Here is a 25,431-nt window from a genome sequence, read left to right on the forward strand (position 1 = left end):
CCTGTGAATGTTTTTGCTGTGTTATAGGGCCTTCAATTGGAGTAAGTAAATAAATAAATAAATGAGGACAAAAACAAATAATGATATATTTCTGAATTCACAGCAAATGCAACAAACTAAAAGCCTACTGCATTTTTGTCACATAGAAATGTACTTGACAGTATAAGCATTGATTTTGTGCTGGAACATAGGACATTTACTGCTAATAAATGCTGTCATCCTTTCCTCACCCTCATGTCTTTCCACAACTTTAATGAATTTTAAAGCCTAGATACAGTCTCTAGAAGTAAAAAGCTAAATGTAGGCTATAAATATAATGTACTACACCACGGTCGCATGAATTCAACATGTATTCCTATTTAGCCATTTGTTAGCAACTGCATTTTTCAGGACAAGTAAAAGCTTTTAAAAAATCACAAGAGGGTGAAAATATGTTGAGCTTGTGTTAACCACAGACCTTATTTCAGACAATTAACCAAAACCTGTAAAAAAAACCCATTAACTTCAGGATGATGGAACTGGAAGTGTTAAACTGTTAGCTTGTTAACTCGTTTCCATGTTGTTAGCTTAGCAACATGCTAACATTAATGAAATCTAGCTATTTGAGATATGTAACATTTGCTGTCTATGTAGAGCGTTTCAGTTAGCATGCTATCTTAGCCGTTCACAGACTTTTTTGCATTTCACTTCACTGCTTTTCAATTGTTTTTCTGTGTAAACATGCGATAGACCATCATGTTTGACCACTGCGCTCACGCTTAACATCTTTTGCAACATCTCATGCATGAGACAGCGTACTAAAAACTGGTTGCTCAGGTTGAAAGAAGTTCAGCTTTTCACAAAACATGTTTCTGGACCTTGAATTTTTTTAATTCCACTGTCCTACATCTTGCGTTTTTTTTTATGTAAAAATGCCTTCTGTGTTAATGGTCCCTTAGAAGATAATTGCATATTTAGGCAGCAGACAATAAAGCAACATACTAGGTCACTAGCTCACTAGAGCTAAGATGTTCAAGGTCACTTTGTCTCAGTATCTGACCACTATCTTTCCTCTGATAAACTTGACTGTACCTTAATGCGGCGAGTCTGTGCCTGGTAGTGCTGGGGGGTAAATCGGGACACTTGCCTCCCCCATCCTCCTCATCCTTGGCCTCTGGAGGTGTCTTAACAAGGACCCTCATTGGAGTAATAAGGATCTCTGGGCTGTCCCTCACCAGCAGGCATATCACAGGTCACCTCTTCTTAAGGTCTCTATTTTAGTTTGTGGCCAACAGCGAAGGCCGTCTCATAACAGGACTGCTCAGCAGGCCTGAGTGCCTGAAATTGCTTTAATGAACACATATGATATGTACAGTGGGGCAAAAAAGTATTTAGTCAAGTCAAGTCAAGTCAAGTCACCTTTATTTATATAGCGCTTTTAACAATACAGATTGTGTCTTAATAAAATGAGTGCAAGAGATGTTTGCTTTCTAGGGTCTCCTCATGTATGGGTACTGTACCTGCGAAGGACGACTGTTGGATGCCTGTATATGATCACATCCATCCTGAAAAAACGGCTGGTTTTTAGCTGGTCTCCCAGCCTAACCAAGTGAAAATTTCCCAGAACCTCTCAAAAAACAGCCAAAAGACCAACTTGACCAGATTGGGAGACCGGCTAAGAACAGAAAAAAAAATTTCCCCCCTTTATTGTTCTTGTTCTTTCTTTCTGTCTTTTTTTCTTTCTTTTGTTCATTCTTTCTCTCATTTGTTCTTTCTTTCTTTCTTTCCTTATTTAAATTGTTCCTTTTTTCTCATTCTATCTTTCTCTCATTTGTTCCTTCATTTTTTTGTTAGGTCTTTCTTTCTTTCAGAAATTGCAGTGCTGTACTCTCACAAGCCTATTATTCCTCGCACATGCCACCTCAGTGACTGTGGTTTGCTGGGATACAATAGTTTTCTGAGAGGTGGGAATATGGTGCTCACAATAGATTCCAGACCAGAGAGGCCCTTCAATTGTACTCTGGTATGTTGGGAGATTAGTCCTTTTGCTGTGGGGAGTAACAGCTTGACTTTCGGTGGAAAAGGGTTGAAATTCACAATTTGTTCATGTGTGTGTCTTTTTTCACATCGATAGTGCCTTGTGTCTTTGATTTGTTTGTGCAGTTGTTGCACATATCTTGGTGTGTCCTGCCATGGTGTTGATAACAATGACTTGGTATGTGGACAACACACCAGCCCATGCAGTGCTGTTGTTAGCCTGCTGAAATAGCTCATCCACAGCAGCAGGATCTGTGAAGCCTGTGGCTTTATCTGGCCCATGACTTTGTTTGGCCAGTGGCTATAGAGCAGCACTGCTCAGGGTATACAGTCACGCGATTGAATCACCAGCCTGTAGAGTGCAGAACACCTGCAGAATCCTTGCACAGTGTCTTTTTTTCCAACCATTTTTGCACTACCTCACTATAATTTTTCCCTCGGCTACAAGCCCAGTCTCTGTTATACACCATGAGTTGATGAGGACTGTGTCAAATGTGTTTATTCGCTCAACTTCTCTCATAATATCTGCCGCTAAGTAGAAGTATTCTCAGCTCTCAGTTCATCTTATGTGTAATGTCAAGATGGTCCCCCAACTACAGATATCTCAGAAAAACTCCCTGATGGCATAATATCTGCCTGCTCCAAGTTCATCTGGAGTGACACAGATTGAGAATGTGTATCTTTGCCCTGTGGGCTAAGTCTTTCCAATAACCCTCATTTGCTAGGTGCCTCAAGTGCTCAGAGCAGGGAAAGGCGCAAAGAAAATGCCTTATTAAATCCTTTTGTTCCTATCTAAATGCGTTGAGTCATCCATAGAAGGTGTTTGGACTCTCGATGTGTTCGGACTGTGATGTAACGTGAAGTGTTGTTCTCGCTTAATGTGTTAGTGTCTTGGCTTTTCCCACAAATGTTTTTTTTTCTGGCACTGTTAGTGTCTGTCTGTTGTGATACAGTGAGATCTCACACTTAGGTTGTGTTGTTTAGCAAATCCGTAGACCTTTTGTCTTTTCATTTACACCTTGTTAAAAACCCCAAGCCTAACATCTTTCTTTTTTCTGTTAGGAACCTGTTTTCTGTTAGGGAAAACAATGTGCTAGTTGCTAAATTGTAGGATCACTTTTGATGTATTAGCCTGATGGCTATCCAGTTTGTAAAAAACAGAGAATGAAGAAGAAAAAAAGTTTTTTAGGAAATTAAGAATAATGAATATAAATAATGAAAGACAGTAAGACTGAAACAACAAAAATCAACAAGAAATTGACAGCCTATTGATAGTATTACATTTTACATATACATGGTATGTGTGTGTGTGTGTGTGTGTGTATAATGTATATATAATTAATTTTAAAATTATGTACTTAAAAAATGAATGCTTTTTCATCATTTTTGAAATAATTAGTTTTTTTATTTTATTGTTATTGATATTATTTTGTTTTCATTATTATTGTATCTAGAGAAGATACTACAGAGAAGATAAAAATTAAGAAATTAAGATTAATGAACAATAACAAAAAATTAAAAACATTGACAGTAAGTAAAATCAGCAAAATAATTGACACCACATTCATTATTGCATTAATATTTTTTTAAATTTTAGAATTATATAATTTTTGTCATTATTATCTCACACAGGTTAAGTTAACCTAGGACTGCCACTGGTGCCTCTTCAAAATAATGGCACCCCTTAAAACATGGTATCAGGTTTTGCAACGTATTTATTAATATAAGAATTACATATTCACAGAAAGAGCAGGAGGGACGTTAAGAGGCGTCAACTCAAATGTGTGTGAGCATATCCGAGGGAAATACTAATGTGTGCACGTGTGTGTACGTGCACACAGGTGGCTCTAAATAGCTTGGCTCTTCCCTGGTGGGCCGGGGTTTGCTGTGTCCGGAGTTTTGCTTTGTTCAGGGCTTTCTCTCTAATTAGGCCCTGGTGAGGTCTCACTTAAGGCAGAGGGAGAGTAGCGTTCTACCTGCACTGCCCATGCTGTTCCCATCACAGCCACTTCCCCCATAATGCCACTTAATTCCCCGAGAAGTGGCACACTGCAGCAGTGGCCAGCCGGAGGAAGGGTGTCGTAATGCATCTGGACCCGACATCGCCCCACAGGGATAATAGCCCTGATTGCTCCTGATTCCCAGTCTCCACAAAGTACCTCATGTAAAATAAGTGACATTTAAAAGGCATCAAGATGTGAAAAGGAGCCAGGGTGTGCACCAGAGAAAAGAAGAGAGAGAGAGCAGGGGAAGTAGTAAGCCTTTCACCTGAAAAAAAAGGTCCCTTCTTTTGCCGGCGGGGGAGCGACAGAAAAACGATAAGCCCTTGTGTCGCGAGCTGACCCTCGCTGCTAAGCTTTTTAACTTCCCCCTGTCTGTACTGCTTTTCTCTCTCCCCACACAAATCCACACTCACACACACACACGGAAAGAGAGAGAAGGAGGCAGAAAAAGAGAGACGCTTGCAGTGGGTTGACATTGCTTCTGGGAAGTGCTTGAGTCGGCGTGCTAAAAATCATTTCGGGTTAGATAGAGGCCCCGCGAGCTGGCCCGGGGATATCACCGCACTCATCTCCGTTTAGAGTGAAAAGCGGCAACACAAAGCACAGCCTGCAGGCGCCCTGCTTGCCCGTTCTCAGACAGAGAGAGAGAGAGTCAGAGAGAGATACGGAGGGAATGCAGTGGCCCTTGCTGTATGCAGTGTTGAGTGTACAGCCAGCATATGTGCCCTATGGAATGCTCTGTGACCTTAATGCTCCGCCACAAACGCAAATCACTGAATTCAACTCAATCACGCACTGGAGCCGTTTATCTCTCGTCTGTTGCTTATTTTTCATTTAACAACTTATTTTTCTTGTCTTTGTCCCTTTCTCTTTTATTCTCTTCCCTGGAATGTCAGGAAGGGTCACAGTGAACTAATTGTTCAAAAACGAGTTGATTAGATTATCTAAATGTAGTTTTAACATGTTGCAGACTTTTTCAAGAAGGTTTTAGTATACAAACAACACGACAGTTGCACATGTCAGCACACTAATTAAATAAAAGTATAATTAATTAATTACATTTTGTGCTGAAGTAATATTTAATTAAAATAAATTTGTTATTAAAATAATTTTTTTATAAAATATGTATGTATAAATATAAATTTATACACACACCTATATGTATACTTTATAAAGCAATAAAAAATTATTTGAAGCATATTATTTTACATGTAAAAACCTTTGTGTTTTTCATACCATAATTACAATAAATTACACTTTTTTTTTTTTTAAACAATTATCTTTTTTTTTTTAATAAATGATAGGTAATGTCAAGATGTTGAGTTTAGGCTTTGGATAGGAAAAATGCTCCTAGATCTGGATTTATGCACAGCAGAGCAGTAAACATATGTAGTAGGCAGTTGATACTTGACAAGTCAGTCATTAGGGGCCCTGGCCCCTAATGACACGCCTGGCAATGACCCCGCTGCTTGGCTAGATGTGATCTGGGGCTTATTGTTGCAGGCATAAAACATAAAATGACTACAGGAAGAGAGAGAGAGCAGGGGAAGTAGTAAGCCTTTCACCTGAAAAAAAAGGTCCCTTCTTTTGCCGGCAGGGGAGCGACAGAAAAACGATAAGCCTTGTGTCGCGAGCTGACCCTCGCTGCTAAGCTTTTTAACTTCCCCCTGTCTGTACTGCTTTTCTCTCTCCCCACACAAATCCACACTCACACACACACACGGAAAGAGAGAGAAGGAGGCAGAAAAAGAGAGACGCTTGCAGTGGGTTGACATTGCTTCTGGGAAGTGCTTGAGTCGGCGTGCTAAAAATCATTTCGGGTTAGATAGAGGCCCCGTGAGCTGGCCCGGGGATATCACCGCACTCATCTCCGTTTAGAGTGAAAAGCGGCAACACAAAGCACAGCCTGCAGGCGCCCTGCTTGCCCGTTCTCAGACAGAGAGAGAGAGAGTCAGAGAGAGATACGGAGGGAATGCAGTGGCCCTTGCTGTATGCAGTGTTGAGTGTACAGCCAGCATATGTGCCCTATGGAATGCTCTGTGACCTTAATGCTCCGCCACAAACGCAAATCACTGAATTCAACTCAATCACGCACTGGAGCCGTTTATCTCTCGTCTGTTGCTTATTTTTCATTTAACAACTTATTTTTCTTGTCTTTGTCCCTTTCTCTTTTATTCTCTTCCCTGGAATGTCAGGAAGGGTCACAGTGAACTAATTGTTCAAAAACGAGTTGATTAGATTATCTAAATGTAGTTTTAACATGTTGCAGACTTTTTCAAGAAGGTTTTAGTATACAAACAACACGACAGTTGCACATGTCAGCACACTAATTAAATAAAAGTATAATTAATTAATTACATTTTGTGCTGAAGTAATATTTAATTAAAATAAATTTGTTATTAAAATAATTTTTTTATAAAATATGTATGTATAAATATAAATTTATACACACACCTATATGTATACTTTATAAAGCAATAAAAAATTATTTGAAGCATATTATTTTACATGTAAAAACCTTTGTGTTTTTCATACCATAATTACAATAAATTACACTTTTTTTTTTTTTTAACAATTATCTTTTTTTTTTTAATAAATGATAGGTAATGTCAAGATGTTGAGTTTAGGCTTTGGATAGGAAAAATGCTCCTAGATCTGGATTTATGCACAGCAGAGCAGTAAACATATGTAGTAGGCAGTTGATACTTGACAAGTCAGTCATTAGGGGCCCTGGCCCCTAATGACACGCCTGGCAATGACCCCGCTGCTTGGCTAGATGTGATCTGGGGCTTATTGTTGCAGGCATAAAACATAAAATGACTACAGGTTTCAGTCTTGTAGTGTGCCTAAGGGAACAAGCAACCTCAAGTCATATCTTTATTATATGAATCGATTAATATTCACGGGTAGGGTCAAAAACTGGTTGCAGTACCTGTCAAAAGAATGACACCATGGTGACACGTTGTCATGGTTACAGTTCAGAAGTAAGTTCCGTCTTTATGATAGACAGTGCTGCCCTTGAGATGCGTGTGTGTGTGTGTGTCTCTGTCTCTGGCCTGTCCATTGTTATAGCAGTTAACACATTCTCACCTGTACACATTAAATCTTATACACACACACACACACCTGCAGCAGTGGATAACTGTTCACACATTATCACCCACTGAGCACACACATTTACTCACAGTGCTGTTCCTGTATCCCCTACAGGGTCGTGCAGTAATGTAGGTTAAGATAGCTGCCAACGAGAGTGATGTGATGCTATATAACAAGGGAAGTGGGCCACACTGACACTATTTTCATCTGACGACTTGTTTTTAATATGTATATGATAGAAACTTTTTTCCAGACGCATAAATAAATATTTTTGCTAAGTAATTCTTGTTGAAAGACCTTTTGTTCCTGGAGACTGGTCATTAATAGGGGTCGACAGATATGTGACTCTGGATCACAAAACCAGTCTTAAGTCGCTGGGGTATATTTGTAGCAATAACCAAAAATACATTGTATGGGTCAAAATTATAGATTTTTCTTTTATGCCAAAAATCATTAGGATATTATGTAAAGATCGTGTTCCATGAAGATATTTTGTAAATTTCCTACCGTAAATATATCAAAACTTCATTTTTGATTAGTAATATGTTACATTGCTAAGGACTTAATTTGGACAACTTTAAATGTGATTTTCTCAATATTTTGATTTTTTTGCACCCTCAGATTCCCAAATAGTTGTATATCAGCCAAATATTGTCCTATCCTAACAAACCATACATCAATGGAAAGCTTATTTATTCAGCTTTCAGATGAAGGTTAAATGTCAATTTTGAAAAATGTACACTTAAGACTGGTTTTGTGGTCCAAGGTCACATATGGATTTTTTTGATGGGCGATCCTGATATTTTAGAGAGCAGGGTGGCCGAAAGCTGATACATATGATATCACAAAAATTTATTTAAAAACAGTATAATTTTATTTTTCACAAATAATTTTTTTTTTATAAAATATGAATAAAAGTAAGGGAATCTTTTTTTCCCCAATAAAGACAAGTTAGCACTAATTTTACATTTAGCACACAATATGATATACATATGACATAGCGACAAACTGGATAGAGCATAGCATATTTTGAAATCAAGAATTTAGGGTTTGTCGACATTAAATATAGACCGCTCCATGTGTTCTCGCGCTGCCGTTCTAAGCATTTTCAAAATCAAAGTCTTGCACACCACTAAAATAAAAGTCCCTGCTTCTGACATATCTTTCGAACAGAAAATAATATCAGCCAACGCAGATAATTAAAAGATATATGTATCAGCCTTGGCAATAACCTAAAAAAAAGTGGTAATACGCTCAGAGGTAATTACCCGCATGCACTAAAACAATTAATTTCTCACAAAAGAAAGGTATGCGCCTAGAAGGAGAGATATTTTGTTAGCAAGTGCCTTTACAATATCTCATCACCCCTCTTTTTTCCCTCATCTAACTCTTTCCCCACTCCTTCTCTCTCTATTCATCCCTATCATTTCTCTCCCTCTCGCTTTAATTGTTTATATGCATTAACATTCCCCAAATAGACCTTGTTCAGGTGACAGGGCTGTAATTTGGCAGGCCCCTGTTCCACAATGCAGCAGAGAGAAGTAAGCAATTTAGGCTTGCGCGGCGCCTGTAATCTGGGGTTGTCAATGACCCGTGCTGTTCCAGCCTATGCTAATCAATCAGCTGCGGCCTGCACCCGCTCATCTGACCGGCTTAGCTCCACACCCGCGTGCTGATATATCTATTAGTCTGCCGTCAACACCGCGCCACTGCGAAGATGAGATTCCGCCAGCTTTGGCATTTTCACTCACAGATAAGTAAGCTATCAGGCCACCGGATAAATAGCAGAGCAAAGAGTTGCCCCGGCCCCCGCGCACGCCGGTGACAATGCAGCGATAGCTCTTCTCCCCTCATTATACGCCGCCACCCCTAATCCAAAAAAGTTGTTTACCAAGTGAGGAGGGCGGCCTTATCTACCCGAGGCACAGTGTTGCGGCTTTGAAAACACACTCGTGTGCGCAGCTAGGCAAGACGGAAAGGCTTTTTTTCCCCTGTATTCTGTCATTTCGGTGTGCTGGAGCTGTGTGGTTAGAGGCTTGCTTTTTTGTTGCTCGGTGTGTTCACTGAAAATTGCTGAGGGGTGTGTGTGTCTGTATGAATGCCTGTGTGGGTTTGCGTTGTAAAAGATTAAGCTTTTCGAATGTGAACCGAGTATTTTAGGAGTGGGCGGTATGTCCAAATACGTCATGGTATGAGTAATATTTTAAGACAGTAACAATATACTGTATAATGCATATATGAATGTAAAATATATATAAATAATAGTTTTATATAATAAATATTTTTTTAAATCTTTTTTTTATTAGCTTGTCTTTAATGATGCTTCATGAGGAGTTATTTCCCTCTTTAAAATACACAGTCTTGTATCTTTGTCTTTCTGTTTGATTTTCAAATACCTTTTTGCTTCAAATCAAAGTTTGTAATGTCGTGATTCACCTTGTAGCTGGTTGGTTTGGTTCAAGGCTTACAGCTCTTGAACAAGGACTTTTTTAAAATCCCCATGGGAAAAATGAATTGAAAAAAAATACTTCTGGAACCAGAACACTGAAATGGGCACTGTTGCACTCTGCGGCGGACATGACCTAGCATTGTGCATCAAAACAAAATTGCTGCATAATTTTATAATCAACAAAGTGCATCTGTGACACCCTTTGTAACTCAGAATCATATCTTTATCATATCTGTTTAGTAACCATACTGATTAAGATCTCATTTAGAACATTAAACTTCTCAAATCTGTATTATGGGAAGTTTCTGTATAAGGCCCCAGGTCTTAAACAGCCATGAATGGTTTCTACATCCTTTTGTTGAACTCTTGCAGGGACTGTACTCCATGTTGGAGACAAGATTGTACCTCTGATTGCTGCAGACCCCAACTCTCCCCATCCTCTCCAAGCAACACAGTGACTTTGGTGGTCTGTGGTTGTACGTGTGAGAGTGAGTGTGTGTTCAGTAATCCTGAGTTGGAGTAAAGTAGCGGTGTGAGTGAACAGATTGCAGTTGATCATGCTGAAATGCGCTCTTATCCGTTATTGGATCTGAAATGGAGGAGGCTTAGGAATTATCAGAGGCCGGCGGTAATGTGGAGATCATCTGGAGAAAGCTCAGGGCCCACCACGTCCTGAAATGGAGGAGGGAACGCACAACTTTCTCTTTTTTTTGTTCTCTTTCCTGTATCTTAGATTTTTAATGTCATGCTGTGTGATTGATTTATTATAGGTTTTTAGCTAAAGCTGTATGGCATGTCAATCTATGACTTCAGCATTTAACCACTCATAAAGTGGTGTGGTAAGCTGATTGTTTGTCTTGTTCATTGTTCGGTTTAAGCCCATGACGTTGAGGGTCTCTACATATATATGCAAGCAAACAAGTCGCTCCAGTACACTGTGGCTATAGTGTGTACGTAAGTAAGTGCTGGATGGCATCTGTGCGTCTCATCCCAGCTCATATGATTAGTGTCTGGCATTTCCACTGAGATTAGCCAGGCGCTGCGCTTTTCCAAAGTTCACAAGGTTAAGAGTTCACCAACACATAGGCTGCTTGCAGGAGGACCACAATAGCTTAGTGGTAGTGGGAAATTTCGTCGCCACTTGACGCACCAAGGAAAATTACAAAAATATTGACTCTTTTCCAGCACTTTCTAACCCTAACAAGTTTAAGACCCTTCATCTTTAAGTTCAGTAGAGTACAATATAGCTAAAAGACACCAAACACCTAGTTTGTTCAGCTAGCATTGTGAGCTGCTATTTAATGCTGTATATCTATGTTTGTTTAATAGCACTTGTTATGGGTTTTACATCAAATTTAAGGAAAGAAGAGGTAAAGAAAGAACAAAGGTTTGAAGATAAGTGAATGGAGGTAAAGAGTGTAGCCGAGACGGCTCTGTGTCTCATTTGGTATTTGAAGGTGAGAAGTGATTGCATTATCCCAGGAAGAGCTTTTATCTGCTATCACCTCATGGCTTCTTCATTTCCTCAAGTGCATCTTGACTCCTGGCCAAAATAAAACTCACACCTTTACATACATTGTTCTGTGCCTATAAGTTTCTAGTTTAAATTCAAGTTTCAGATTCAAGACTTTTAGTTTCCCTCTTTGTGTCCATGTCAATACTAAATCTACTTAAACTACCGTTCAAAAGTTTGGGGTTGGTAGGACTTTTTTATGTTGTTGAAAGTCTCTTTTGTTCACCAAGGCTGCAGTTATTTGATCAAAAATATAGTAAAAACAGTTATATTGTGAAATATTATTACAAAATATATTAAAATAACTGTTTTCTATTTGAATATATTTTAAAATGTAAAGCTACGTTTTCAGCAGCTGTTACTCCAGTCTTTAGTGTCACATGATCCTTCAGAAATTCTTTTATTATTCTGATTTGGTGCTTTTTTGATATTCTTTTAGTCTTTTTTTATTCTTAATATTTTTGTGGAAACTGATACACTTTTTTCAGTATTCTTTGATTAATAGGAAGTTCAAAAGAATAGCTTTTTCACTTTTGATCAATTTAGGGCATGCTTGCCAAAAATAAAAAATAAAAATCTGACCCCAAACAATAATGTCATTATGCAAACCCATTTTATGTGACTGCATACAAATCAGTAAATGGACAACACAAGAAAACTCTTGATGTCATGACAAAAACATCAAGCAAAAACGTGCACATTGAATACACTGACAAAATGTGTTTAATTTCGTAATGTTTTGGTGTGCCAAACTGAATATTCCTGGAAATAATTATAAACTGTGCCTAAATGTTTATGGAATATTCCCACAAATGTATTATGGTAATGTGGTTATGTATTATCGGATAATTGTTGCATAACATAGTATTTCATAGTCATGTTTATTTGTATAGCGATTTTGACTGTCTCAAAGCAGCTTCACAAGAAGTTTTTTTTTTTTTGCTTTAGATTTGTTGCACATTTACTGCAATTTTTCTGCACATAAACTGTATTTGTGAAGGTAGTGCATTGTCGCTATTCAGCACACAGTGAATAAAAAGAAGAAACCGTGTACTTCAGCTGAGAGTAGGGAAAGAAATCCACCTATTGCCATAATTTTATCTCAGCATATCATTATTGAAAAGACCTCTAAAATCTGAAAAACTCCTGCCCTTATTAAGCAGCCCCTATGTTATCTCACCATTTGTACAATTGCTGAATCAATCCATTTCAAATGTCATTTTTAAAAACGTCTAACTTATGAGAATGTCATTAAGCCATTTATACTCTGAGAGTTTATTTGAGAAACCTCAAGCACTTTCACCAGAAATGTTCTTTGATGTATGTAACAGTACAGCAGTTAATAAATGAAGACACCACAAGCCTCTATTACACTTGAGCATAGTTCTAGTTTTATCAAAGCGATAAAATTTAGCCCATCATTCAAACTCACAGTTATTGGATTTTTAAAATTCCAGTCATATAAGTCATAGGCTGAGACTTCAGAGATTACAGTCAGCCAAATTAATCGGCACAAGTAGGCCTCGATGAGTCTAGAAGTTGTTGTTGTGACCTCTAAGTGTCATAAGTTGTATTTTTTTCTGTCTAGCTACAATCCTTATGTGATAAATCTTACACTATAGCCTCTCAAAATGTCAGATGGTTCATCAGCAAGTGGAATAGCAAGCAGGTGCTACCGCCTTTTAATGGCAGAGGCATATGTTGACGTTTTATCAATAGATATTATTAAATCTTTCTTGGGTGAGTTAATCTCAAGATGATGGTGCAGAGAGGTTGAGAGAGACAGGCTTTAACAGGCCTTCCTGAAAGGCAGGTCATAAGCTGCTTATTAAATCGACTCTGTCTTACACACACACACACACACACACACATTTTCTCACCCTCTCTCTAACCCTCTGTATTACTGCCATTCTTGCATGCACTGAACAAAAACATTAGCCGGGTCATCCTGCAAAACAGCACCACTGATGTCCTTCATGCACCTATGTGAAAAATAAGTTTAAGAATAGGAAAAGAATAGCTGATAAACTTTTACTTTGTTGTACCATAGATATTTTTTTAAATACAAAATGCCTTTTTGACAATCCAGTAATGCTATTTGATTTTTTTTCTTCCTTTTCTTTCATCATAATGATGTTTTTAACTCTTCCTTGCCATTTTATCCATAATTAGCACTTTTTGTTTAATAACTAAATGGAAATAAAAGCTAGCATTTTGATTTTCCCTCTCTATTATTATTATTGTTGTTGTTACTATTATTATTATTTTGCTTTTATTTTAGTTGATAATGATATTATGCATTATTAAAAAAAATTAAGTTATGTAAAGTTAGGTAGCACTTGAACTCTGTTACTGTTATATTTTTCCCTTTTTGCAGTAATAATCTAAAACAAAATCTGTCATAATGACATTAATATTCATCATTTTCCAGACGTGAATTCTTTCAGGACAATTTCAAGTCTCCTCTTTTTATCATTTTATCTTACATTCCCTACGTTTATGAGTAGGGGATACTGTTAAAATGTCAACCCTGTTACCTTTAACCTTGTGATAATTAAAAAGTGTATATTTGTGCAAATATTGATATTTAATTCTCCTAAGAAGTACCTTGTGTCATAATGCTGGGAATTAAAAGTTTACAGTCTTTTTGTAAGCATATTTAGATTATGACATTAAAATCTGTTAATTAAAGGTATAGATCACTAAAAATGAAACCTATAGAAACGTGGAACATAGATATTTTAATGCTGCAAATGGGTTTTTCTCCATACAATTGTATGTCAATGGTAAAAACATTCTTCCCAACATTCTACGAAATATTTTCTTTTGTGTTCCACCGAAGAAAATAAGTCTTACCTGTTTGGAATGACATGAGGGTGAGTAAGTGATGACAGAGTTGTTATTTTTGGATGAACTATCCCTTTAAACTTGAGCCACAATAAAATTTTTAATATTTAAACACAGTTTTTTGTCTGACAGAATGGTTAAAATGTTACAGAAAGGTACACGCATTTCCCAACACTTACACACCAAAAACACTGTTTTCTTTCTTCTTTCTTTTAAAACACTTCGCAAATTTATACATGAAGATATGTTGCAAACGAAAGTAAAGTTACACACACAAATCCAAACACATAAGAGCTCCCATGAAAGGCAGACAGCTCAGGGGCCTAAGTTTATTGAAATGACTATTTTCCTTAGCTGCATGTGTGTATGTGTGTGTCTGAGAGACAATAGCAGCTTTATGGCTCTTGCTGGAGCTAGCAGAAGGAGCAGAGGCTGACAGTGGGTGATAAGACCACCAGCCTGCTTCTTGTGATAATCATTCGCTTACAAGCCTAAGTAGCCAGAATCTTGTGTGTGTGTGTTGGAAGCGAACTGTATCGAGCAGGTAGCGTTCTTCATGAACAGAGAGAAAGCGCCAGTGTAAAAGAGAGTGAGACACTGTCCTTATGTTGCATCATGTGAAGGTTACCAAGTAGGCTTGTAGCATCCTTGTTTGAGGTTATGGTATGTAATAAATTGAATGTTTCCTTGCAGTCTTTGATATATAATGTTCATCATAGTAACTTTCAGTTTTTTTATGATCTGGCCATCTATACTGAACATTAAAGTATCTCTCTCATCCATTATGCAAGGAAATGTGAGATAAAATGTGATGGTTATACTATAGTAACTACATGACATGATTGACTAGATGAATGCTCACAAAAAAAAAATATTTTTTGTGTGTGTGTAGTAATTTTATATATATTTTTTGTAGTTATGCATATACAATTGTATTTCTTTTTAGTAAAACATTATTTATTAAATTAATTCACTAATTTAACAGTAAACAAATGTTAATCTGGTGAAAAAAACTAAATGCTGAATAAAACTAATAAAAAAATGTAGTGGCAATTATGTATAGAGACAAAGAGAGATCAGAGAAATTAATACTTTTAATCAGCAAAAATGCATTGAAGGGATCAAAAGTAAAAGCATTTATAATATTACAAAAGATTTATATTTTAAATAAATGCTGTTCTTTTGAATTTCCAGTTCATCAAAGAATCCTAAAAAAATGATCAGTTTATGTTTCTTGAGCAACAAATCAGCATATTAGAATGATGAAAGATGATGAAGGTCATGATGAAGACTGCAATGATTGCCATCAAATGAATTAATTACATTTAAAAAATACATTAAAATTGAATAGAAACGGTTAATATTTCACAATATTACTGTTTTTACTGTATTTTTGATCACAAAAATTTAGCCTTTAAAAAAAATAGTTTTGAATTTTCGAATGGTAGTATATGTTCTCCTAACTATCACTTTTAATGCATTAATGCTTTTAATCTATTTCCTGCCCCTAAACATCACTGTAAATCATATGAGTTATGATTGGTGGTTTAAATATGTCAGTCAGACGGCCCTTTCATATCTGAATAGATGACTCATAGCCAGATTATGCTCTGATGTGCACTAAATTTAATGTGATAGTGAAAATTGTGTAGTAATACCCGGTATTGTAAACAAACTTGGAGGTTTGGTGCACTAGTAAGTACCATCACACTTCATACACTCTATCTAACTGCTCTCTCTTTCTCTTTCAGGTGTCTGGCCTTCTGAAGAGGTGATGGCCTACTATTGCCTGAGAAGCAAGGGGCACTTTTTGATTTGTACTCAAGGCGGTACACAAGCCTTTGATTTCCTGTTTTTACATTCAAGAGGCAGAAGAGGAAAGAGAGGCTTATCGATCACACAGCAGCAAGCTGAAGGTCAACTGGGCATATAGAGACAGAGCAGGGTTTTGCACCCTTGGGCCAATGCTTCTATAGGATTCTCTGTGTGTGTGTGTGTGTGTGTGCGAACGGAGGATGTTAAGACCTGTGATCTGTTGTGATTTGGTCTGGTGCATATTCAGACCTCTAAATTAAACACTGAAGTTAATTTGCATGTGTATGTGTGTGTAGTATGTTTGAGAGTGTGTGTGTGTGTGTGTGTGTGGATGTGTGCTCTTGTTCCTGTATGTCATCAAGGACTGTCACCCTCTCGCTATCTTCCAGACCTGTTATCAGGCACTCACCAAAAAGAGAAAAAGAGGAGGATAAAGCAGAACAACAAAAAGTCAATTTACAGAGAGCGCCCATCTCTTCTCTTCATCCCTCTGTTTTTTTGCCTTTCTTTCCACTAGCCCAATGTACAGCCAAATAGCTACCTGTCACTGGGGCTTTGTCCCCGCCGTGGCTCATACTAGCAGTTTTGTGCGCATTAATTTTTAATTGCACTCCCTCATACAACAATCGCTCTCTCTTCATCCTCCACTCTGTCTCTCTGTCAATGGAAGGTGTCGGATCATGGGCTGAGAGCAGACAAACACGTGGAGACTGTTGTCACGGAGCACAGAAATGACTGGCAAAATGATGAAGTCAAGCTGCCTGCGTGTGTGTGTGTGAGAAGACAGTTCTGGTGTGTGTGGTTCTGGGCTGCTTTTTATCTACAAGGACTCTCTACTGTATATTTTGTGTATGACAAACACAAATGAACTCTATGCAAATTATAGTCTTTGTGTAAATTCTCCATTCCTGTGAGAATTATATGAATTACCTTTCATGTGAATTATTTTGTTCGGGTGCGTATGTCTCTGGATATGCAATAGGTATGTGTCTGAGTGTACTGTTGTGGTGTGACTCAAAAATGGCAGGTTTGTTCTGAGAAAAAAAAAACCAAAATGCTAAATGCTATTAATAAAATAAATTCCCAATTGGGCTTATTTACTTTTTTAAGGGTGGGGAAAATACGTTCAATATCTATCTATAGTTATTGACATATGGTTTAAAGGCTATTTGTCCAGTCAAACTCTTCTGCAGAAGCTAGGCTAATTAGCCAGATGCTAACATGTTTGCAAACATGTTCACTTGCAATGAGGATAAGTGTTTTGTGTCAACCTCAACGTGTTTTGTGTGGTGAGATTTGACTACCGAGAGCATAAAATTATCAAAATTCATGAAGCATTTTAGAAAGCAATAAGAAATCAATTAATCAGTGAATGATGTTTAATTTTTAACCCTTTTTTATTTACTTTTGCATATATTACTAATGTGTTGGTTTGTCACTTGATGTAAACAGAGCTCAGTGAATCAGAAATATAGCACTTAAAAGAAAAATAAGTAAAAATTTACCATAGTAAAACTATGGTATTCTTACAAGTACTTTGGAGTACCATATAAATGTCAAATGTGTTTTTGAATATATAAATATTCAGTATAGGGCTTTACACAATATCAGATTTTCCCTACAATTAAATTAATCACTCGAAATGCGAGTTTTGGGAGGCGGGGGGAGAATTTGTAACAATAACTGTACAAAATTTTACAAAAAGGTCAGAACTTCCTAAAGACTAGGGGTCTAAAATCCTGTCTTTTTTACGACATCCAAAAAACTCCCAACCTTGGAAGCTAACTTTTTTCGGGTGTTTCTGTTTTATGACGGATTGCAACTAGCATTAGGTTCCAATACCGCCACTTACTATTTAGAATGTTAACCAGATAGTTATTGCCGCTGGATTATTTATAATTATTTCCAACAGTATTAACATGATATTATTTTTCACTTTTTACATATTAAGGTTATCATCAATACCAGTATATTTTGTCTCGCCTAATTTAGAATGATGTATTTGACAATACTGCAGTATTGCCATCTGTAATGAATCAATGTACTGTACTTACAGTCCAGTACAGAATCAAAGCAGAACATTGATCCTGTATGTTTGATTAACTTCCTGTTCCTGTTGTAGCCCAAATCCACATTTCCAGCAGAAAAAAGGACAATTGCGCTTTCTTTTGTAAACGCATATACACCCGCTCGCATGCAGAGAGAAGGAGAGAGAGGAAGGTTGAGATCAATGAGCCCAGTGGAATAGCATTCCAATCAATGGCATCCCTCTACACGGGCAAGTTAATTAGCGTTATTGCCAAGACACAACAGCATCTCGCTCTCTTTCTCTATCGCTCCCATTCTCCTGTTTTCATCTCATTTGAGCTGAAAAACTTCACTCTCGTACTCATGTACGTCAATGTTAACGCTAAACGGCGCATCAAACCCCTCCGTGTCTCTCTGTCTCACAGGGGCTCCGCGGTGTGTGAGCTGGGTGGAGGGATGACGTGTCTGGCAGGTCTCATGGTAAGTCAAAAGTGAAAGCAAAAATTGCATATAGTGCTCACACAGACAGACAGTCACAGGCAAATGGGCAATTTGCATCAGCATGGGTAATCTAACATGGGCATATTGTAAGCAACATGAAATCAGCCAGCGCACATTGACATTTCTACCTCAGTGACCATAAACACACATGGCCCAATGGGCTATCTTCATCAAAAGCATTCAAACACATGGGCTTGCATATGCAAACACATTCTGTCTTGGTCACAGACACACATACACACACATCAGTGGCTTAGACTCTGGCTGTGTGTAGTGTATAGTAGTTTGTAGTAGCCTCTCCAGATGGACAGGCTTAACATGTTATCGATTTCGCCTTCACAAGACCAGCCTTCCCATATCTCTCCACTCAATACCCCCGTGTTGTGACATTACGGACCGCCAGTGGATCGCCCTCCTCATCCCCCCACTCGACCTTTTTTTTTTAACTCGCATTCCTCTTCTCAGGTCTGACTTAGTGCTTCTTGATGCTTGTGTTTATTTAAGTCCTTTGCAAGGACAAATAGCTTCTCTCTTCTGTCCTGTGCCCTGGAGTGCTGTGGTTTTGGCAGTGCCATCCATGTTTTTCTTGGGTGACTGGTTGGTTTCCTGCAGGTCTTGATGCCCATATGGCTAGCTGGTGGTGTGGGACTCTTGCCCACAGGGCAAAAAACACTACATCACTCTGTAGAGATGATTCTGCTGTATTGTCTCATTTTGTCAGTGCATGTAACCTTTTTGTTTGACTTGAGCGTTTCAAATTATAGACATTAAAAATGTCTGCTAAAAAAACCTACTTAAGAAATCCTGTTGCAATTTGTGTCTTTGAAAGGACTTTTACCTGGGAAAATGTAAGATGCTGGTTTTCTTTGTGCGATGGCGTGGAATATTCACCGCATTATACCATCAAAACAAATTTATTGGGAACTTTTTTATATGCTCACCGAGGTTAAATTTATTGAATAGAAAACAATTCAGCAGTAATATTGTGAAATATTTTTCACAATTTAAAATAACAATTTTGTATTTAAATGTATTTTAAGGCATAATTTATTCCTGTAATACAAAGCTGAATTTTCAGCAGCCATTATTCCAGTCTTCAGTGTCACATGATCCTACAGAAATCATTCTAATATGCTGATTTGATGCTTAAGAAACTTGAATAATTAGAAAGTTCAAAAGAACATTTATTTGAAGTATACATCTTTTGTAACATTACAAATGTCTTTACTGTGACTTTTAATTTAATGCATCCTTGCTGAATAAAAGTATTAATATCTTTAAATAATAAAATCCTACTGACCCCAAACTTTTGAACAGTACTATAGCACATGCTAATATTCCTTAAGAATTAACCCATCACTAAACTGCAAAATATTCCCATTCTCGTAAGGACAGTAATATACTGAACAAAATTATAAACGCAAAACACTTTTGTTTTTGCCCCCATTTTTCATGAGCTGACCTAGGCTAGCCACAATAAAAGGCCACTCTAAAATGTGCAGTTTTACTGTATTGGGGGGTCCGGGGGGGTCCGAAAACCAGTCAGTATCTGGTGTGACCACCATTTGCCTCACGCAGTGCAACAACATCTCCTTTGCATAGAGTTGATCAGGTTGTTGATTGTAGCCTGTGGAATGTTGGTCCACTCCTAAAAACTAAAAATACTAATTATTAAAATACAGTTTCATGTCTGCTAAGAAATAACTACATAAGATTAATAAATACATAAATTCACTCTGCATTGGCAGGTGTGTCAAAAAGTTATTTTTGCTTCCCGTGTTTGAGAACTGTCAGAAATTTTTAATCGCATTATTCAAAAGCACAAATATAAAACCTTGCAAGCACTTTTACAAACGCACACACTCCCTGCTTCTGCCCACTGTGTCTCTCCAAACTACTGTTACACAGTGCCTCTGATAAAGACGACTACTTGAATGAAAAGACTGTATAGAAAGAGCTGACAGTGGAGCAGCACAAAGGCAGAAGCTTCGCAGTACAAAGTTATATGAAGGGCATCAGGCAGACCTTGCGAGCCGAGTAAGGAGTGACAGCAGAGCGCGATGGCCCCGTCTGATAAACACCACACTGCAAATGAAAGGCTCGGCACTCACCATCATCCCCTGTCACAATGCAATTACCCAACAGAGTGATAGCAAGATAGAGGACTCCCAGCCACCAGGAATGATAAAAGTATTGACTGATTTGATTGAATGATTAAAATAATGCAGACGTAAAATAAAAAAACGTCTGAGACAGACAGCGATGGATGAGAGGGAGCAGGGGAGAAAGAGAGAAGGGTGGTCGTTTTGGAGTAGGGCTTTAAAAATCAGCGCTCTTCAGATATGACTGCTTGCAAACAGTGTGCTGAGGATGTCTTGCTTTTGTTTTATTTATTTATTTGTTTGTTTATTTTTCATCTTTTTTTTTCTTTTTCTGCAGATTGCGGTTTGTGCTGATGTGAAGGAAGTGCTGCTATCTGATGGCAACGAGAAGGCAATTCAAAGTATCCTTGCATTACGGACTGGTGTGTAGCTCTGTTCCAAAACCTAGTAAGCTGCCCACTCCCTACATAGGCAGCTGCCTTCTAAGGCAGCGTCTGAACTGAAATGGAACCCCATAAATGACTGATCTGGAACTTACATAGGCAGGATCTGTAAATGAAGTGCACAGGAGACTCCATAATTGCAAGCGACATGAGAGGAAAGTGATATTTGATTAAAATATCATTTGTATTTTTTCCTCTTTCTGAAAGTCATGAAAACACTATTGTGGAGTTTTTTTTTTGTTGCTATTTGAGCAAATGGGAACGCAAAAAATACATTTGATGTAGTCTTCCGTTCACTGCTGTAGAATTTTACCCAACTTTTGAGAAACCTAGAAATGTGAAAAGGGTCCATCTACATTTCTCTTGTTTGTCCACAGTCTTCATTTATTTTATCATTGAGCTTGTCGCAGTGCATTCTGGGGTTGCCTTTTCCACAGAGGATGCTTATAATTTGCTCAAAATGAGGTAACTTAGAAGGCAGCATAATTACATTCCCTATACCTTCTGGAACAGCCTTCACGTGTTAAATTGACACCTAAACAAAACTCTCCCTACAGAGGCAGCTCACTTGGTTTTGGAACAGAACTTGTGTGTGTTTCCGAACCATTCCAAACATCACTTTGTTCAGTTGGAGTGCTGACAGCGATGTGTTGTGTGTGTATGTTCTCACTGTAGACTGTCTTCGAGAGCGTAGCACAGAAAAGAAAACCTGGCTGTCTATTTAACCCCTATTTACCTCAGATATTCCTCTCACTTTCACCTCACACGCACGCACACACACACACACACACACACACATTCAGTCAGCCATTCTTAATGTGCACTCTGTCAAAGAATACGCACACGCATGCACACACACACACACACACACACACACCCCTCGACATATCTGAATGTGAGGCAAATCATCCAGCTGACACCCGAAACCTGCATTTAACATGTTTAATACATATTCATGTCATTGAAGGCTACCGCTGTGTGTGTTGACTCACCTGCTCCTTGTCTCTCACCCTCTCCCCCCTCTTCCATTCCCCTATTGACTTTCTCTTTTGCCAGGAGCACGGATGAAGCTTAAACAGGTGACAGGGCACAGCTCAAACATTTTTTCTTCATTCCCTTTCTTCGCTTTTTCTTATTCCCGCTCTCCATCTCTCGTCTTCCGCAATCACTCAGATTAGCCTCGTCGTTTGGCTCACAAAGGCAGGAAAAACGGAGACGACAGACGTGACAGCAAAACGCCGCAAAATTACTGTGCCCACATTCGTTAGTACAACAGCCAGCGCTGCCACTACAATGAGCTTTTATTGAATATCAAGACTCAAAGAACAATGGCTGTGGCATGAATCAACACAACTCCTCATTGAGAAGAGATTTGTTTAAAAGAAAATGGAGGGAAAGGGAGCAGAGCACGACATACTCAAAACATTCGTAGTCTGTCTCTAAACTGCTTCCTGTAACAGAGTGTGAAAAGACTGTCAGAAGGCTGATAGAGCATTAATTGGCAGTGCTTTGTTTCAGAGATGTTTCTGCCATAATAGAACGCCAAGAGATGATCTGATGATCGGACGAGGCTTTCTTGGGAGAACCCTATACGATATGGTGTTTTCTTTCTTTGTTTTAGAAGAAAGAAAATGAAGGGATCAACAGAGTTGAAACATTAATATTTGCATGCTAGTCATAGGATTACTCCAAACTTTCAATGTAAACATATCTATGGTTATATATATACAGTATTTTTTTTAATTTTTTTATTCTGTGTTCCTTTCTTTTACTGTGTTTTAAAGGGTTAAAAAAATTGTTCTGGATAGCTCTATACAACCCTAAATTATAAAATCTGGTGTGTAAAGCAATTTCTGATTTCAGCATTTAGGTTTGACCTTTGTTTAAAAACTAAACTATATAGATATATATGTATTGTGTACAGGGTTTGAACAACATAATGTGAATATTAAGGTGTTTTACCACCAATGCCTTTAATATAGCTTGCAGCTTTCTTAGAATAGATTAACACAATGTTTGAACAGTCTCCAGTTGAACGTTGTCTATCAGAATATCTGTCAGTTGCTTTAGAGATGTTGGAGGAGGGAATCTGCTTCTTACACTTCTCTCCAAAAATTGCCCACAGTGGTTTGACAATGTTTAAGTGAGGTGATTGAGATCACCAGGGCAGATATTGAAGTGAATCTCCAGCTGTCCAGGTTTCATGATCTTAACAGCATGTTTTTCATATTTTAGCATTGGTGTCTGCAATTAAATTTATAATTTGCAGTTCTTTCATGGATGTTGGCTTTGTGAAGTTCTCTGTGGTCTGTTTTTGTGGAAACACGAACTTCAAGGTGAATATTGAGGTTTGCTGTCACTTTTGCTGCAGTAGTTCTGTGCTGTTTGGACACAATCCTTCTTAGTGTTGATGGTCCCTATCATTCACTTCCGGTTTCGCCCACTATTCTTTTTCGCTGATGAAGTCTTGCCATGCTATGTGTAAGCAGTCATAATGATAGACAGTTGTTCTTAAAACACCAAACAATTGGACTCTTAATGTTACAAAAGCTCCTGCTAAACGGGCCATGATTTGTCATTTTTGGAATATTTATATTTGTGTACATTTCAATTACTTTTGACTTCTACATCAAAGCCAGATTGGCTCTTCAACCTGCCTAACCAGCAAGATGTAAACTGCAGTAACTGCATCATTAGTATAGTACAAAGTTCATATTGTGGTTGGTTTGTTGGCATAGTTGGCCCCCACTGGAGAACACAACCTCGCTAGTGTTTGAGACCCCTGTTGTATATGTCTACATGCAGTACTCAGATTCATGGCATTGTGTGCGAGTACTTGTTATTGCTGGACAATTAGATGTTACTCCAAATATGATATGCAAATGTAGTATTCTTACTATCTAAACCGAATATGACTGAATTAGACATGTTACTACATGAACACACACACACATACACACTCTGAATACTTCATAAAAAAAAAAAAAGGCCAATGAGCCCAACTGGGAATGATTAGTGTATCAGAAAGTGCTGAGTGGTTTCATGACTCAGTTCTGATCTCGTCTAGTCTGCACTTGTATTAAAGCCGTGCATGTGTAATCAAGAGACCCATACTGTTAAATGTTACTTTTCACACTGATTATGTTCTTTAATAGCTACTGCTCTCTGGAGCTTTATTAATCAAAAGTCCTGAAACTTGGAGGCAATATGAATGAATGAATGAATGAATGACACAGGTGTTACACAGGAAGTCTATTTTTGATAAAAATTGTGTCTCGGGGCACTGTTAAAAGAGAATGAGTGAGACGCCAGTGCTAACCTCTCCCCCAGTGGTCTTTTCCTGATGGGATTACACTGTAAGCTTTCCACTCTCTCGCCTTAGCTGCGGATCTCACCAGTGTAACGTGCGCACCCAGCCCCCTCCCCTCTTTCATTGAGGGATTTGCCCTCCATCCCTGTGCTATAGATTGGATTTGCTACGGTTGTTTTCCATGGAGCGAGAGAGAAAGCAGGCCAGAAAAAGCAAGAAATTGTAATTGAATTAGTTTAAAACTGTCGAAGGGTCTATTCATAGATGCGCTGACATCAATCCCGCAGTATAACCACAATGGGTGGAGGCCCATCTGAGGAGATGGCTGCAGGTTAAAAGCCTCCCTATTGATTACCTACTATGGTAATGCTTTGCATGAGTTGGTTTTGAGCTCAGTGGTAATCTGAGGATGAGCTGTGGAGAGAGACGGCTGTTACGGAAGCGAACGGACTCTGTGGGTTGACGTCATATGAAAGGGCCTGACATGATTAAACAAGAAATCAGCTAAGTGTAATAGGCTCTTGATCAGAGGGATAAAGAAAAGGAACTTGCTGTTGTTCAACAGTGTCTCACCTACAACTTTCATACTTTTGTGTACTTTTCTGTATTCTGCAGCTTGATCACTTTGTTGTAGTATTCCATGTTCATGTTCACAAAAGAATATAAACACAATACCAGACAAACTTTTAAATAAATTTATGAATGTAATTTCTCATGTTGTGAAAGTATACTAAATTTACTAAATATTAAAATAACATTTATGTATGTGTGTGTGTGTGTGTATGCATGTCTGTCTGTCTATGTCTATATGTTTATATGTTTATTTATTTTGATAACCATTGACAAATTATTATTATTATTATTATTATTAAAGATTCTCACAGGGGATGCCATTTTTTTTTTCGCCAAAATTTTAAATTATTAGTTTATTAGTTTATTTAAGTTGTTTTTCTTCACTTGAAAATAATAATATAAAATATTATAAATATTAATTATTTATTTATTTTTGATTAGTTAGATCAAATAGTGAAAGAAAAGCAGCTGCCAAGTGTCTGTTTATAAACCATCTCAGGATGCACCTCAAGTTGTTTGAGATGCTGTCCAGAGTGCATAGCAGTGTTGACCAGTCAGCATTTAGGACCCGAAATATCCTGTTTATAATTTGCGTTGTTTCATAGTTTTGATGCCTTCTCTATTATAACAAAATATGGAAAAAGAGTAGGTGTATTCAAACTTTTGACATGAAGGTGGATATATCTGTATGTTTAATTGTCATGTTTTTATTAATTATGAAACCGTGTTGCATTT

At 37.8% G+C, this 25,431-nt stretch overlaps 1 protein-coding gene across 1 annotated transcript in view; it reads left to right on the forward strand.

Moving 5' to 3' along the window:
* camkmt (calmodulin-lysine N-methyltransferase) overlaps nt 1-25,431 on the forward strand; it is a 111,265-nt gene that overhangs the window by 62,737 nt on the left and 23,097 nt on the right. The window contains exons 4-6 of the mRNA XM_016545573.1: nt 15,676-15,737; nt 18,191-18,247; nt 20,708-20,771. Coding sequence (XP_016401059.1) covers nt 15,676-15,737; nt 18,191-18,247; nt 20,708-20,771 — 183 coding nt within the window. The remainder of the gene's footprint in view (nt 1-15,675; nt 15,738-18,190; nt 18,248-20,707; nt 20,772-25,431) is intronic.

This window comes from Sinocyclocheilus rhinocerous, unplaced genomic scaffold, assembly GCF_001515625.1.
Source record: "Sinocyclocheilus rhinocerous isolate Xijiao unplaced genomic scaffold, SAMN03320098_v1.1 scaffold789, whole genome shotgun sequence".
Lineage (NCBI taxonomy): Eukaryota > Metazoa > Chordata > Actinopteri > Cypriniformes > Cyprinidae > Sinocyclocheilus > Sinocyclocheilus rhinocerous.